Source organism: Rosa chinensis, chromosome 7, assembly GCF_002994745.2.
Source record: "Rosa chinensis cultivar Old Blush chromosome 7, RchiOBHm-V2, whole genome shotgun sequence".
Taxonomy (NCBI): Eukaryota; Viridiplantae; Streptophyta; class Magnoliopsida; order Rosales; family Rosaceae; genus Rosa; species Rosa chinensis.
This window is the reverse complement of record NC_037094.1, coordinates 60,080,250-60,094,654: the sequence shown is the minus strand read 5'-3', so window position 1 is coordinate 60,094,654 and position 14,405 is coordinate 60,080,250. Positions and strand designations below refer to the sequence as shown.

General features: G+C 42.1%; 1 protein-coding gene across 1 annotated transcript; it reads left to right on the top strand.

Annotated features, from left to right (window-relative positions):
* Positions 1-10,516: 10,516 nt before the first annotated feature.
* On the top strand, positions 10,517-14,190 carry LOC112176202 (putative disease resistance RPP13-like protein 1). Its single transcript, XM_024314018.2, has 2 exons — positions 10,517-13,536; positions 13,921-14,190. Exon 1 carries the CDS (start codon positions 10,617-10,619, stop codon positions 13,482-13,484), a length of 2,868 nt encoding a protein of 955 aa, XP_024169786.1. The 5' UTR covers positions 10,517-10,616; the 3' UTR covers positions 13,485-13,536; positions 13,921-14,190.
* Positions 14,191-14,405: the final 215 nt, after the last annotated feature.

The following is a 14,405-nucleotide window of genomic DNA, read 5'->3' as shown; positions in this document are numbered from 1 at the left end:
GTAGTGCCACGTTAGAGGTAGAATCAAATTAGTGCAGGTAGAATCAAACTCCTGATTCAGTCTCAATTTAAGGACTTAGAATCCAACAAGGTTTAGATCATCTTGTTTGTTATTGAGATTTGATCTCTTGGTGCTAAAATTTAATTAAAAGTAATTTTCGTCATGATCAAGCTGTGAAAGACTTCCGACCATCATTAAAGATTACGTTCTCACCTCTTTCAACCATCTAACTTATAAGTACAACTCGTACCTTGTTGTTGCGGAACGTGAGAAGAAAACCAGGAATTGTCACCGCCGTGCCATAAACCATCGTACGGTTCGAACCGTTGAGAAACCGGAGGAGATGAAAAGAAATCTGAACTAGAAGAAGAGAATTCCATGATTTTCTTCGGAAGTTTATCTAACTCATCAAATGTCTGCGATTCGTCACAAGAGGTCACCGGAGAGAATAATACAGCTCGAGTGGGCGGCGCCGACCAAGACTGAACACCTTCCATATCGTCAACAATTGTTTCCATCATGTCATCGTCACCTGATCTGTTGATCTGATCCGATAAAGAGCTCGTCAGACTCCCACCCGGAGGGAGATCGGCGGGGACCGAATGGCGGCCGGTCAAGCTTTGGACCATGGACCTGAAGTCGCCCGCTGTGGTGTGGATCACTTTGTTAGGCGTCCGTCGCTGCTTGATTTTGACGGAGTCTCTGCTGAGTTTGAGAGCAGACGCCTTTTCTTTTTCAGGCGTTGACGGCGGCGGCGAATCCATTGTTTTGGAGAGGAAGTGAATCAGTGGTAGCCTGTTACTGTTAGGTGTTTGCGTCTTAAGTCCAATCCATAATAGTATGAGCTGGATGGTCACAAGAATGTAGGTGGAACACAACCACAATCGATTTCACCACCACCTTTTACAATTCTTAAACACATGCCGCAACAACCTCCTCCAACTACTCCTTCGTATCAGGGTCAACCACTCCTTCTTTTCTAGTGGTTTAAGGCTATGTTTCGGGTGGGGGGTTTTAGCTCTCCCGCTTATAAGCACAAGATGACTATGCTGACAATGCGTTTGGTAACCCGACTCAGCTTATTTCAAAAGCCGCTGCGGCTTCACTCGAAAAATAGAAGCTGCCTGACCCCTGCTTTCAGAAGCTAGAAGCCAAGATCCTACTGTAACGGGAGTGACTGTAGATTAATGAATCTTTCAAAATACTGGTCTCTATCCTCCCTTGGTTGAGGCAATTACGGATTGCCATGAAATCCTTCTTCTATCTAGACGCTGCACAATCTCTCTCCCTGTCATCACAGACGCCGCCTCACACACACCCTCCCTCTGACGCTGCCTCAACCTCTCATCACGATTTCGGGTTGGAAATCAAAGCCTCAATCAAGGTTGCTTGGCAATTTGATTCATGTTAGTTTTTTTTTATCTATTTCATGATAAATTTCGGTGATTTTGATGAAAATGAAGTATCAATTTTATTCTGGGTTTTCGGTATGAGTAGTAGATTGTGATTTGTAGCACACATATATATCGGGTGTTGTGATGTACATATATTTAGAACTATTTAGAACCAATTTCGGGGATTTGGTCAATTCAATTTGCCTATGATTTGAGTACTGCCAGCATCCTTGTATCATTGGATATCTGTAATGGGTTGAGTTTGATTTTGTTTTGGTGAATTTTCTGGACCCTTTTAACTTGTGTTCATTGGTGTTGAGTTGCGAAATTCGAGTGTGTGTTTAGTGAAGTTGGTGTTGTTAAAGAAGATGGGTTTTCGATGCCTGTGAACCCCAGCAGCCAAGAAACCCTGGGTCATTGTTTCATAGAGTTTAATTCTCCTCAGGTAGTTGCTTTATTCCTCTGCTCTGTTTTAGTTTCAATTGTTTCTTGGGTTTGTTTAGTGTAACGCAGTGATATGGTTTTTGTTTTATGGAATTGAATTTCACTTGAATTTGATAACCCAGTTGTGAAAGAATTCACAGGGAGACAGGGGTTTAGTTTTTGTAGCATAGATAGAGTGCACTACATTCTGTTTCCATGCATATTGTAGACTACAAGTTATAGTTATCCGATTGTATACGAAAACTTGCAAATGAGTGTAGAGCCTAGAACAATGCAGAGTTCATAAGACTCCATTTTATTTCGAGACAAGGAATGGGGAATGATTTCAATGTATATTAGCTTTGTTCCCTGGAGGATGGATGAAATAAAAACAAAATGAAGTTTGAAACAAGTAATGGTTTTAGGCTTCTTGTTAGTCTTCAGTTTCCTCTTAGTTTGGTAAAAACAGTTTTTCTCATTCATCTAGGAATTAGAATGGAAACGCGGTCTCTTTAGTTCTCTTTTGCTTAGATAAGAATAGCATGAACAAAAAGTATTGGTAAAATAGTAACTACTAGATCCAACAAACTGTTTACTTTGGCTTCACATTATTAGAGACACTTACAACTTACCATGTCATTAGTGTGCTACAAACAATAGTGTTCCCTTAGTTGCATCATTATGCAGTTTAAGTTCATAGCTCTTCCATGATGCAGTTAAGTGGCCCACCATCCAACTATACTAGTGAATTTTGTTATCTCAAGTCTTGACACCTTGTGCTGTTGAGTCCAATGGCAAAAAACATCTTAATGGTCTAACTTACGGCAAGAGGTGGTCACCTGTGGCAATACTAACTAATTGCTTGGGTTAGTGTTCTTCAGGATCTAAATGATTCTGAACATTTTTATCACATCTCACACCACCTTTGTTGTGTTGTATTTTTTTCATTAATGAAGGGATTGGAGCATGAAACACTGATACTAGTCTCTAATATATGGGATCTTCTATTGCCATGGTACCAATTACAATAATGCATTCATCTATTATCTTGAGTTATTATGTTGGCGGATGTGTTGGGATGCATCATAACATTCTGATGGTCTATTTTTATCTGCTCAAATGATCCTCACTTAACAGAGGATTCAGTCTCTGCAAATCACTACGGATTCCATTGAACCATTTATATGTTGCTTGATGCTTCAACTGATTTTATGTTGCATCATTGGACAATTGTTTACCAGATTTGACAATTGGAATTCTGCTAGCAAATTTATGTTTGTAGTATTGGTTGCTCAGATATTTACTCTTTTATGTTGCAGTCATCAAGGTATCCAGGGTCTCCTTCCTTGCTTAGTCTCATAACAGAGGAAGACGAAGAACCCGTTCATAGTGATGAAACTAGTGCAGATGACCATGACGACATAATGCAGTGGAGTGAGCAAGACAATGATATGAGCAGTGAGGAATTTGGGGAAGTCATTGAATAAAAATATGATCACAATTCCTAATGGCCATATGCTGAGGGGATATATGCGGTAGAACCAATTAGGCTCCAAATGCTCATTTTATCTTGTGCTGGATCTGAATCATCTGATTACAATTCTACCAAATACTCTTTGGAACATTTGACCTGCCTCCACTAGTAGGAAATGATTGTATTCTTGAAAGGATGCTGTTATGCAGTTTGAGCCATCAATATTGAAAATTGTTACGAAGTGTAAAACTTAATGCTTTGGCTCATTCAACATTATTACATGAACTATGTTCATAAAACTCCTTGCATGCTTTGTATAAATTATTTTTAAAATTGTTCAATATTAATCATATGGTCACCATGATTTATAAAAATTGAAAGTTAACAAAAATTAATAATGACATAATGAAAATTAAAAATAATAACAAGAGCATTTGAACAACATTGTATTATCAAACAATCAAGGCAAAGTAATCTCTCATGTCCAATTTGGTCATTCCACAAACAAAAAGCATAAGCCAGTTTGAGTTTACCAAACACTTTGCCACTGCTTTTACCACTGACAGCTCTTATAAAAAGTCAGTTTACCAAACACTCAGCTGCTTTGCTTTTCAGCCACTTATTCTCAGAAATAAAAGCCAGCTTTTCTGAAAAGCCCAGCCATACCAAACATAGCCTTATTCTCGGCCTTTTCTTCCCCCCCCCCCCCCCCCCCCCAAAAAAAAGGGTTTTTGTCCATTTACCCAATTTTTAGAGATTTTTTTCCCACTTACCCCATGAAGTTTTTTTAATTATCTCTTACCCAAAACACTCTAAGGAGGTCTTCCCTAATACCACATTAATTTTTTTTTTGTTTTTTAATTTTTTTTAATACCATTTTACCCCCACTCCTTTGAAACTTAGAGAAAGAGAGAGAAACCATAAGAGACTTCGCAGGAGCCCGGCCGCTAGAATCCGGTCACCGACAGCCGGAATCCGGCCAACTTTAGCCGGATACTGGTCACCGGTCACTGGATTCCTGTCACCGGCCGTCGCCCACCGGAATTTGCTGAAAATCTCGCCGGAAATTTTTTTTTGCCCCCAATAGACCTCTATTGCCCTCCTATAGACGTCTATTGCCCCCCAATAAACGACTATCAGTCATGTATTGCCCCCAATAGACGACTATCAACCATATATTGCCCCCCAATAGAACTTTCGGTTGCTGGAATAGGAACTTATCTTCCTAAAATTAGACAAATAAAACTTTGATTAAAGAAAAAAATGAAGAGATTAAATCAATTTAAAAACGTCTATTGCCCTCTAATAGACCTCTTTAGGAGGGCAAGAAACAACTTTTAATTTATAATTCAGTAATTTTAGCAACACATCTGCATTATCTATTCACTATATATTGATTAACTCAGTACAAAGCTCAATTAAATTTTTTTAGGAAAAAAAAAGGTGCAAAAATAGTATCACAAAATAAGAAAAAGAAAAAAAGTAGAAAGTAACACAAACAAACGCCAGTATGACTACTCGAGCATGGGTTTACAATGATATATAAACAATAAGTTCACAATGGCATTGTATGCTGCCAAGTAACTTCCTTGTAACAGGAATAGAGAGTAAGAAATTTGCAGTACATCGAAAGTTCAAAATCACCATGAACATGACTGTGTTTAAGTTTCTCAATAGGATGCGTATATCTGATTTTTTTTTTTCAACCCCCAGTTCAAATAATAATAATAATGAAAAATATATATATATATATATATATATCAATGTCTCACAGACATTTCATCAAACATCTGGTGAGCATCAATTTCAGTTTGTGATATGTATCCATATATCGTGAAGCACCGAGTCACTGATGCTTGGAAGTCACAAAAAGCAAATAGAATGGAAGAAAAACGAAAACCCACAACGCGAAGGTGAACTTATGAAGATGTAAAAACTATGAGTAGAAAGTAGAGGATCCTTATGCATATCCAGTGAGGGATGGGCCTATTATGCTTCATCTTCTTCCCCAGCTTCTTCTTGATGATGAAGGTCTTGTGTGACGGCTGCAAAAATCAAACGATCCAATTTCTGGCATCGAGAGAGAGAGAGAGAGAGAGAGAGAGAGAGAGAGAGAGAGAGAGAGAGAGAGAGAGAGAGAGAGAGAGAGAGAGAGAGAGAGAGAGAGAGAGAGAGAGAGAGAGAAATCTGAAAGAGGAGAGAGATCGAGGGAATAAACAATTTGGTTAAGAGTAAAATTGTTATTTTACTTTAAACAGGGTAGGTGTTGGGAGCAAACTGATAATTGGAAAAACAAAAGGGAAATTAGGATTCAAACATCATTCATTTCTTGGCTCTCAAAGGCTGACAGTTACAAGATATATGGATTGGACTCAATCCATGGCAAAAGGAAAAGTGGACATGTGTCACGCAGGACCACAACAACTCTTGTAACTAATGGTACTATCATTGGACCTATAGATTAATACTAAACATGATTAAGGGAATGCTTAACAGGGATGATTCCAACAAGTCCCTCCCCCTTAAGTCGCAACCCGTCCTCGGTTGCCAAAATCTGGAAAGCGAGCCATGATGGAATAGGCATCTTCCCATGTGGCATCCTCTGTAGGAAGCCCAGTCCATTTGATGAGCCACTAAGTGACATGGCGTTTTTTCTTATGGGTTACAGCCATATCCAACACAGTCTCAGGAGTCCAGATTACCTCACCTCACTGGTCAAATTGGGGAAGAGTCTGCGACAAGGGAACAACATCTCCAACGCGTCGCTTCAACAAAGAGACATGAGAGACCGGGTGTATCTGGGAAGAATGAGGTAGCTCTAAGCGATAGGCCACTTTGCCAATGCGTTCCAGAATCTTGAAGGGCCCGTAGAAGCGTGGTGAGAGCTTATGAGAAGGGCGCTTGACCACATATTGTTGCCGGTAGGGGTGAGTCTTCAAAAAGACCTAGGTACCCACTTCGAATTCCCTCTCTGATCTCTGCTTATCCGCTTATTGTTTCATGCGATTTTGGGCGAGATGCATGTGTTGTTTGAGAGATTGAAGAAGAGAATCACGGTTGCGGAGAGCCAAGTCGACGGCGTGAACCGTCGTGGAGCCCGGAAGATATCGCCGGCGGAGGAGTGCCATAGAGCGCTTGAAATGGCGGCATCTTGATGGTGGAGTGATAGGTGGTGTTATACCACCATTCAGCCCAATGGAGGAGACCGGACCAAGAGGATGGTTGATCAGCCACAAAGCAACGAAGATAATGCTCCAAAGACCTGTTGAGTACCTCTGTTTGCCCGTCAGATTGCGGGTGATAGGCGGAACTCCTGCACAGCTGGGTTCCTTGCAATTTGTAGAAGGCTTTCCAGAATTGACTGAGGAAAATGAGGTCCCGATCTGAAACGATCAACTTGGGCATGCCGTGGAGGCAGAACACCTCCTTCATGAACACCTCTGCTATTTGGGTGGCAGTATAAGGATGAGAGACAGCGATGAAATGCCCATATTTGGAGAGGCAATCAACCACTACGAAGATGGCATTCTTCCCTTGAGACAACGGTAACCCCTCTACAAAATCCATGGAAATGTCCAACCACACTTCCTCTGGAATTGGCAATGGTTATAGGAGGCCGGGTGGGTTGATTGATTCATAATTTTGGCGCTGACATTGATCACAGGCGGAGATGTATGTCTTGATGTCCTTGCGCTTTCCGGGCCAAGCGAAACTCTGAGATAATCTAACGAAGGTACGCAAATACCCCAAATGACCCGCTGTAAGGGATGAATGAAATTCATGTAGAATTTTGGTTCTCCACTCGGATGATGGAGGTACAAAAAATTTTTCTTTGTACAAAAGCTGATCGTTAGACAAGGAGAACCCTTTTTTGGTTGGGAGGCTGTCTTTGAGAGCGGTGATGGTCTGCTGGGCTTCTGCATCATGCGAACAGACTTGTTGAATTTGCTTGATGCTATCAAAAACCGGGGAGGACATGGCCTGAATTGCAAGGAGTTCTGGTTTCCTTGAAAGAGAGTCAGCCACCGTATTGAGATGCCTAGCTCTATACTCAATTTTGTAGTCATAGCCAAGGTGCTTTGCCAGCCATTTATGCTGCGATGGGGTGGTGATTCGTTGGTCAAGCAAGTGTTTCAAGGTTTGGTGATCTGTGATGATGGTAAATTGATTCCCCAGAAGATATGGACGCCATTTATCCACCGCATAGAGCACCACCATCATCTCCTTATGGTAAACAGAGAGACCTTGATTCTTTGGGGAGAGGGCTTTGCTAAGGTAAGCTACTAGATGCTTTTGTTGTGATAGGACCGTGCCCAATCCGAGGCCACTGGCGTCGGTCTCCACCATGAAAGGTTTGGAGAAGTCAGGTAATGTGAGGACCGGTGCGGTGGTGACTGCGAGCTTGAGCCGGAGGAATGCGTCTTCGGTAGCGGGTGTCCAAATAAAATTGCCCACCTTGAGCATGGCAGTGAGCGGTTGGGCTATGAGCCCAAAGTGTTGGACAAACCTTATGTAATAGCCTGCAAGGCCCAAGAAGCCCCTGAGCCCTTTGATTGTAGTAAGCTTGGGCCAATCAGAGAGACATTTGACTTTTTCTGGGTCCACAGAGACCCCTTCAGCAGAAATAATGTGGCCCAAATATTGTACCTTGGGCTGCCTAAAAGCACACTTAGCAAGTTTCACCTTCAATTGATGAGCTTGGAGGAGTTGAAAAACCTCCTCAAGATGATGAATATGAGAATGTAAATCCGGGCTATAGATCAAAATATCATCAAAGAACACTAAAACAAACTTGCGTAAGAAAGGCTTAAACACATGATTCATTAGTGCTTGAAAAGTGGAAGGTGCATTAGAGAGACCGAATGGCATTACCACAAACTCATAATGTCCGTCATGTGTGCGGAAGGCGGTTTTGGAAATGTCTTCCTCTTTCATCCTGATTTGATGATAACCGGATCTCAAGTCCAACTTTGAGAAGTACTTGGCCCCATGAAGCTCATCAAGAAGCTCATCAACCACGGGAATAGGAAACCGATCCTTGATGGTAGCGGCGTTGAGTGAACGATAGTTGACACAAAACCGCCAAGTGCCCTTTTTTTTTTTCTCACCAAAAGAACCGGTGAGGAGAACGAGCTACGGCTTGGGCGAATGAGGCCACTAGAAAGCATTTCCTGGACTTGGGCCTCTAACTCCGCCTTTTGTGAGTGGGCATAGCGGTAGGGCCTCACATTGATTGGGCCAGTGTTGGGCATGAGAGGGATGTGATGGTCCACGGCCCGTTGTGGAGGTAGGCCCATAGGTGGTTGGAACAAGTCCTCATACTTGGATAATAGCTCCTGAATCTGAGGGTGGTGGCCTTGTGAGTTCGTGACCAGTGGGTTGGGGATAGGATGCAGGGGGTTGAAGTGGTCCACCGGCACCAAGGACATGAAGGATTGCTGGTCCAGTGGACGCGATTGCTGCGTCACACCCTGAAGCACGTGGCATTTGCCATGAGATGTAAAAATCATCACCTTTTCAGAGAAGTGCCATCCAATAAACCCAAGAGTGTCGAGCCATTGGGCGCCGAGTAGCAAATCGCAGCCTAGTACAGGCATGAGGAGGAATGAGTCTGTGAAATGGTAACTCTGGATGGAGACGGTGACATCTTTGGCCTGGCCGGAAGGAGATAACTGATGGCCGGAGGCAGTGGTGAATTGAAGAGTAGATGCAGGTTCAATTGACAGGCCCAAACTGTGGGCTACTGAGGGGTTTAGAAAATTCATCACTGAACTGCAATCGACAAAGATATCGATGGATTGATTGTTGATTTGTCCCGTGAATCGCATCATCTCTCCCAATTTGGTGTGGGTGATGGCATGGAGGGGAAGAGAACTTTCAACGTCCATGCTGGACTCCTCGGAATGAGGCTCGGGGGAGGAAGGTGGGTCCTCTGCAGAGGCGGGAGTCTCAAGGATCGCCAGAATTGGCTTTTTGCACACATGGTTCTCGCTCCACTGTTCGTCGCACGTGAAGCATAAGCCTCTTGCGCACCTTGACCGTTGGTCACTGGTGGACCATCGATGAGCTAGCAACTCAGATCGAGGCTTTTGGCTGGTACTGCTGTGGGCAGAGTTTAGGGTATTGTGAATAGAAGGTGAGGAGTAGGGTCGGCTAGAGGTTTGGCTTGTAGTGGATGGAGGGGTTGATGCGTTGTAGGATTGATGTGACCTGTGAGAAGGGTACTAAGGGACCGATCGGTGGTTTCGATTTGCTCGGATGTCAGCTAGCTTTGATACAAATCGACATGCCAGTCTTTGGATAGAAGCCAAGGAACGTGGTTCGAGGGCCATGACGTCATGGCGGATCTCCGACTTGAGGCCACCTAAGAAGATGGGAAGGAGATCAGCGTCGGACCATTCCGGCGCCCGGCACGACAACTTGGTAAACTCCGTGATGAATTCCTCAACGGATGAAGTTTGCTGCAAATGGGATGGTGCCGCCTTGAAGTCATCCGAATTGCCTGCACCAAAGTGTTCCATGAATGCTCTAACAAACTGTTCCCAAGAAGCTGTTGGGTTACGTTGTTCAAAGGAGTTCATCCACATTGATACGTCGAGCTCGAAGTGGGAAGCAAGGGTGAATATGCGCGCATGGTCTGGAATGTGTTGAGAGTGGAGGTAACGCTCTGCCATGGCAAACCAGCCTACAGCATCCTGGCCCAAGAAGCGAGGCAAATCAACCTTAGGGGGTCGGAAGGTATGATTTTTTGGGTAAAATTGGTTGGGCATTCGGTGCTGGTTTGGTGTAAGGGCGGTGAGGGAGGGTGTTGAAGTTTGAAGGCCCCTCATGGAAACCTTCTCTGATACCAGATGTTGGGAGCAAACTGATAATTGGAAAAACAGAAAGGAAATTAGGATTCAAACATCATTCATTTCTTGGCTCTCAAAGGCTGACAGTTATAAGATATAAGGATTGGACTCAATCCATGCAATCCATGGCAAAAGGAGAAGTGGACATGTGTCACGCAGGACCACAACAACTCTTGTAACTAATGGTACTATCATTAGACCTATAGATTAATACTAAACATGATTAAGGGAATGCTTAACAGGGATGATTCCAACAGTAAGTGTGAATAAAATTTTATTACTTGGTAAGTGGGACAATTTTGACTGATTTTAGTGCTTTGGGTCAACCGGTCAAGGACCCAAAAACAAAAAAGCACCAAGACTTTCTCACATTGAAGTCCTCTCAATCCCACTCAGACCACAAAATTAAGGAGCTTGCTCTGCTCTTGTTGCCGGTGAAAGAAAGAAGCTTACTCCCTCCCTTTGTTAATTCCCATGGCGACGACTATAGCGTCTCTAGTGCTTTCGACCGGCATCACTTCGGCAGTTCTTCAGGTTCTTCTCGACAGAATTGCCAATTTCACCCAAACAAAGATAACCCAGTTTACCCAGCTGCACGTCGAGTTCTTGAAGTTGGGAGCAACAATGTCCAAGGCTAAAGCTCTTGTGGATGATGTAGAGAACAAGAAATGCTTTCCAGAGGCTTGCCGAATTTTGCTGGAAGATGTCAAAAGTGTTGTTTTAGATGCCGATGATTTGCTGGATGAGATTGACATGGACCTCGAAAAGAGGAATTCTACTGACTTCAATAAGAATCAGGTTAGTCAAATGTTCCTATCATCTCGTAGATTCAATATTCCTTCTGAGCTGAGCAAGATCCATAAAGAACTGGGTGGTTTAGTAGAGAAACTGGAGAGCTACTGTATGATCAATTCGGGTCAACCTCAAATGGCTGCTCCTGTTATTCCCAGTACTTCTTTAGTAGATGAATCTTCTATAATTGCAAGAGGTTCAGACAAGGAAAAGATCATTCAGATGGTCTTGTCTGAGCAAGGAGAGGGTGGAGGAAATGTTTCTGTGATTCCAATAGTGGGAATGGGCGGAATTGGGAAAACAGCACTTGCTCAACTTGTTTACAATGATCCAGATGTGGTTAAAAATTTTGATTTTAAAATCTGGGTATCTGTTTCTTTGAGCTATGATGTTGTCAAGATTACAAAATCCATTTTCTACTCTCTTACTGAGCAAGTGTCTCGGTTGTCTGAACTCAAGGGAGCTTTTGAGTTGTCTGATCTAAGCAAATATTTTGAGTTGAGTCTTAATGACATTCATATTCAGTTACGAAAGAAGTTGAGGGGGAAGAAGTTTTTGCTTGTACTTGATGATATGTGGAATGAGAATCCTAGAGAGTGGGATGTATTGAAATTGCCTTTTCAAGTTGCAGCACAAGGAAGCAAGATTGTGATGACTACCCGAAGCGAAATTGCTTCGTCTATTCTTTCTGGTGCTCCTGCTTATCATTTGGATACTTTGTCTCATAATGATTGCTGGACAATCATTAAACAGACGGCAGGACTAGGTGATGCACTTGAAAAGGAGTTGATTGGGTTAAAGATAGCTAAGAAGTGCAAAGGGCTTCCTTTGGCGGCGAAAGTGATTGGAATTGTCTTACGTTATAAATCTGGAGTGAGGAAGTGGGATGCTTTGTTAAAATGTGAGCTTTGGGAATCTCCAGAACATGGAAACCATATCTATCCAGCACTTAAGTTGAGCTATGATAATTTATCTTCTTATTTGAGAAGATGTTTCACTTATTGTTCTATCTTCCCACGTGATCATGAATTTGAAAAAGATGATTTGGTTCAGTTATGGGCAGCAGAAGGCTTCATTCAAGCTCAAGGAAGAGAAGAAATTGAAGACATTGGAAGAGAGTACTTTGGTGGGTTGTGTTCGAGGTCTTTTTTCCAAGTTTCAGATGATGATCAACCAAGATATAAAATGCATGACCTCATTCATGATTTGGCGAGATTGGTTTCAGCCAACATTTCCTTTTCCATGGAGGATAATATCTCAACCATCCTGCCCATACCTAGACATGCTCGGTATTCTTCATTGCTTTGTCAAGACATTAAGCCATCTACATTGGAGGTGTTTCACAGGTATGAGAAGCTGCGAACCTTTATGCTGCTTTCTGAACATGCTTCCAATCTTTACCAAGTTCCATATGATTTCTTTATAAAGTTGGGACGCTTAAGAGTGTTGAATATGAGTCATAGCGGCATCTCTGACTTGCCTGACTCTATTAAGAATTTGATACACCTTCGTTACCTAAATCTTAGTCATACCTCTATCAAAAGATTGCCGAAATCTATAGCAGATATATATGGGTTGGAAACACTTAAGCTCAAGAATTGTTGTGAGCTTCTTCAGTTGCCTGACAACTTGAAGAACTTGATTAAGCTACGACATCTTGACTTTGATGGATATCGTTTAATCAGTTCCATGCCAATAGAAGTTGGGAAACTGACCGGTCTTGAGACTCTGCCTGCATTTATAGTGGGAAAGCACAAAGGATATCAAATTGGGGAGCTCAAGAACATGAGGTTCCTTCGTGGATCCATTTGCATCACAAATCTTGAGAATGTGGCAAGTTCTGTAGAGGGTGAGGCTGCTATGTTACACGAGAAGCAATACCTAGAGAAGTTGGAGTTAGAATGGAATGAAATGGGTGCTCAAACAGTTGAACAAGAAGTTCTTACGAGCCTTAAACCTCATGTTGGGTTGAGAGAGTTACGAGTAACAGGCTATTGTGGTTTAATATTTCCAAATTGGATTGCTGACTCATCATTTTGCAAGCTTGAGAGAATCGACATAGACAAGTGCCATTTTTGTACACTTCTTCCTTCTCTTGGTCAACTTCCGGCGCTCAAGTATCTTCTCATTCAAGATATGCGTGCTTTGGAAAATGTGGATCTTCTGTTATGTGGGTCGGCAGGTAGTTTTCCGTCATTGGAGACACTTACATTTCGGGACATGACAAAGTTGAAGATTTGGTCAGGAATAAATGAAAATGACATGCCTCACCTTAGAGTGCTAATCATTGACTCTTGTCCAGAATTGGTCACACTACCTTCAACACATTACCTAAGATCACTTGAAATGTTAGAAATAAATCGTTGCCCTGAGCTTCAATCATTGCCAAGGGAAGGACTGCCACTCTCACTCGCATGTCTGATAATTTCGGAAAGTGATATTTTAAAGGAGCGATGCGAGGTGCAAGGTGCAGATTGGGACAAGATCAAATCAGTCCCCAACATAATGATTGATGACGAAGTGATTCCCATGGAAGGACGTCAGAATTGAACATTGTTGACTGTCCATCTAACTTGTTGAAAGTTCTGGGCCTGATAAACAGGTACTAACGTAATACTGTTAACTGAAATCATTGGTTATTTGTTCATCTTTTGACACGAGTTTGTCTGATAGATACATCACTATAAATTTCCTTCTTCCTAGTACCATAGAGTTATTAGCTTTGCATATCTAATTGTGTCAGAACTTGTTCGAAATAGGCTATAGTTTAAATACTCTTGTAATCTAAACTAGCACTGTGCATACTGTGAATAAAGTTCATGAGGTGCCTGAGAGATTTCCTTACATGAAGGTGACGGCATTATCAGATCAGTGTTGAAGCTACAATATAACATGAAAATTTATAAGTCCTGAGGCATAAAATATAGAGTTAAGACAACCCAGTGTGTACTTAGTTCTGAACAACAGAGTTGTTCTTTTCTTGTAGAAAATCCTCTTCATATTGGGTTCTGCCAATCGTTGCGGCAATTACTTGAAGCAGTTTCAAGATGGGGAGTGTTTGTTCTTTTTCTGGGTGATCCTATTGTGAGTAACTTCTTGTACTATACATGAACAATTTGACATTGTAGACTATTTTTTGTGAGAAGATTTTCTGTTTACAAGTGGTTTGGGATTTATTGTAAAACCTGAGTCTGGAGGTTTCATGCAATATGTGCAATTTGCTCTCTCTCACATAGGCAGTGAATAATTTTGTCAATCAAGCTCGTTTATGTGTGTTGTTTTACTGCAACTAGCTTCACCTCAACTCCATCATGGATAATATATCGACTTTTACGTCTATATTTTGTGCGGGTAAATAAGATTTGTGGTGCTCCCCGAAGCATGTTGTGTTGCTCACATGTCCTTGTTTATGGTGTTCTGTTTTCGTTTATTTTCTGTTCTCTTTATCACTCAATAACCATCCTGGTTTGA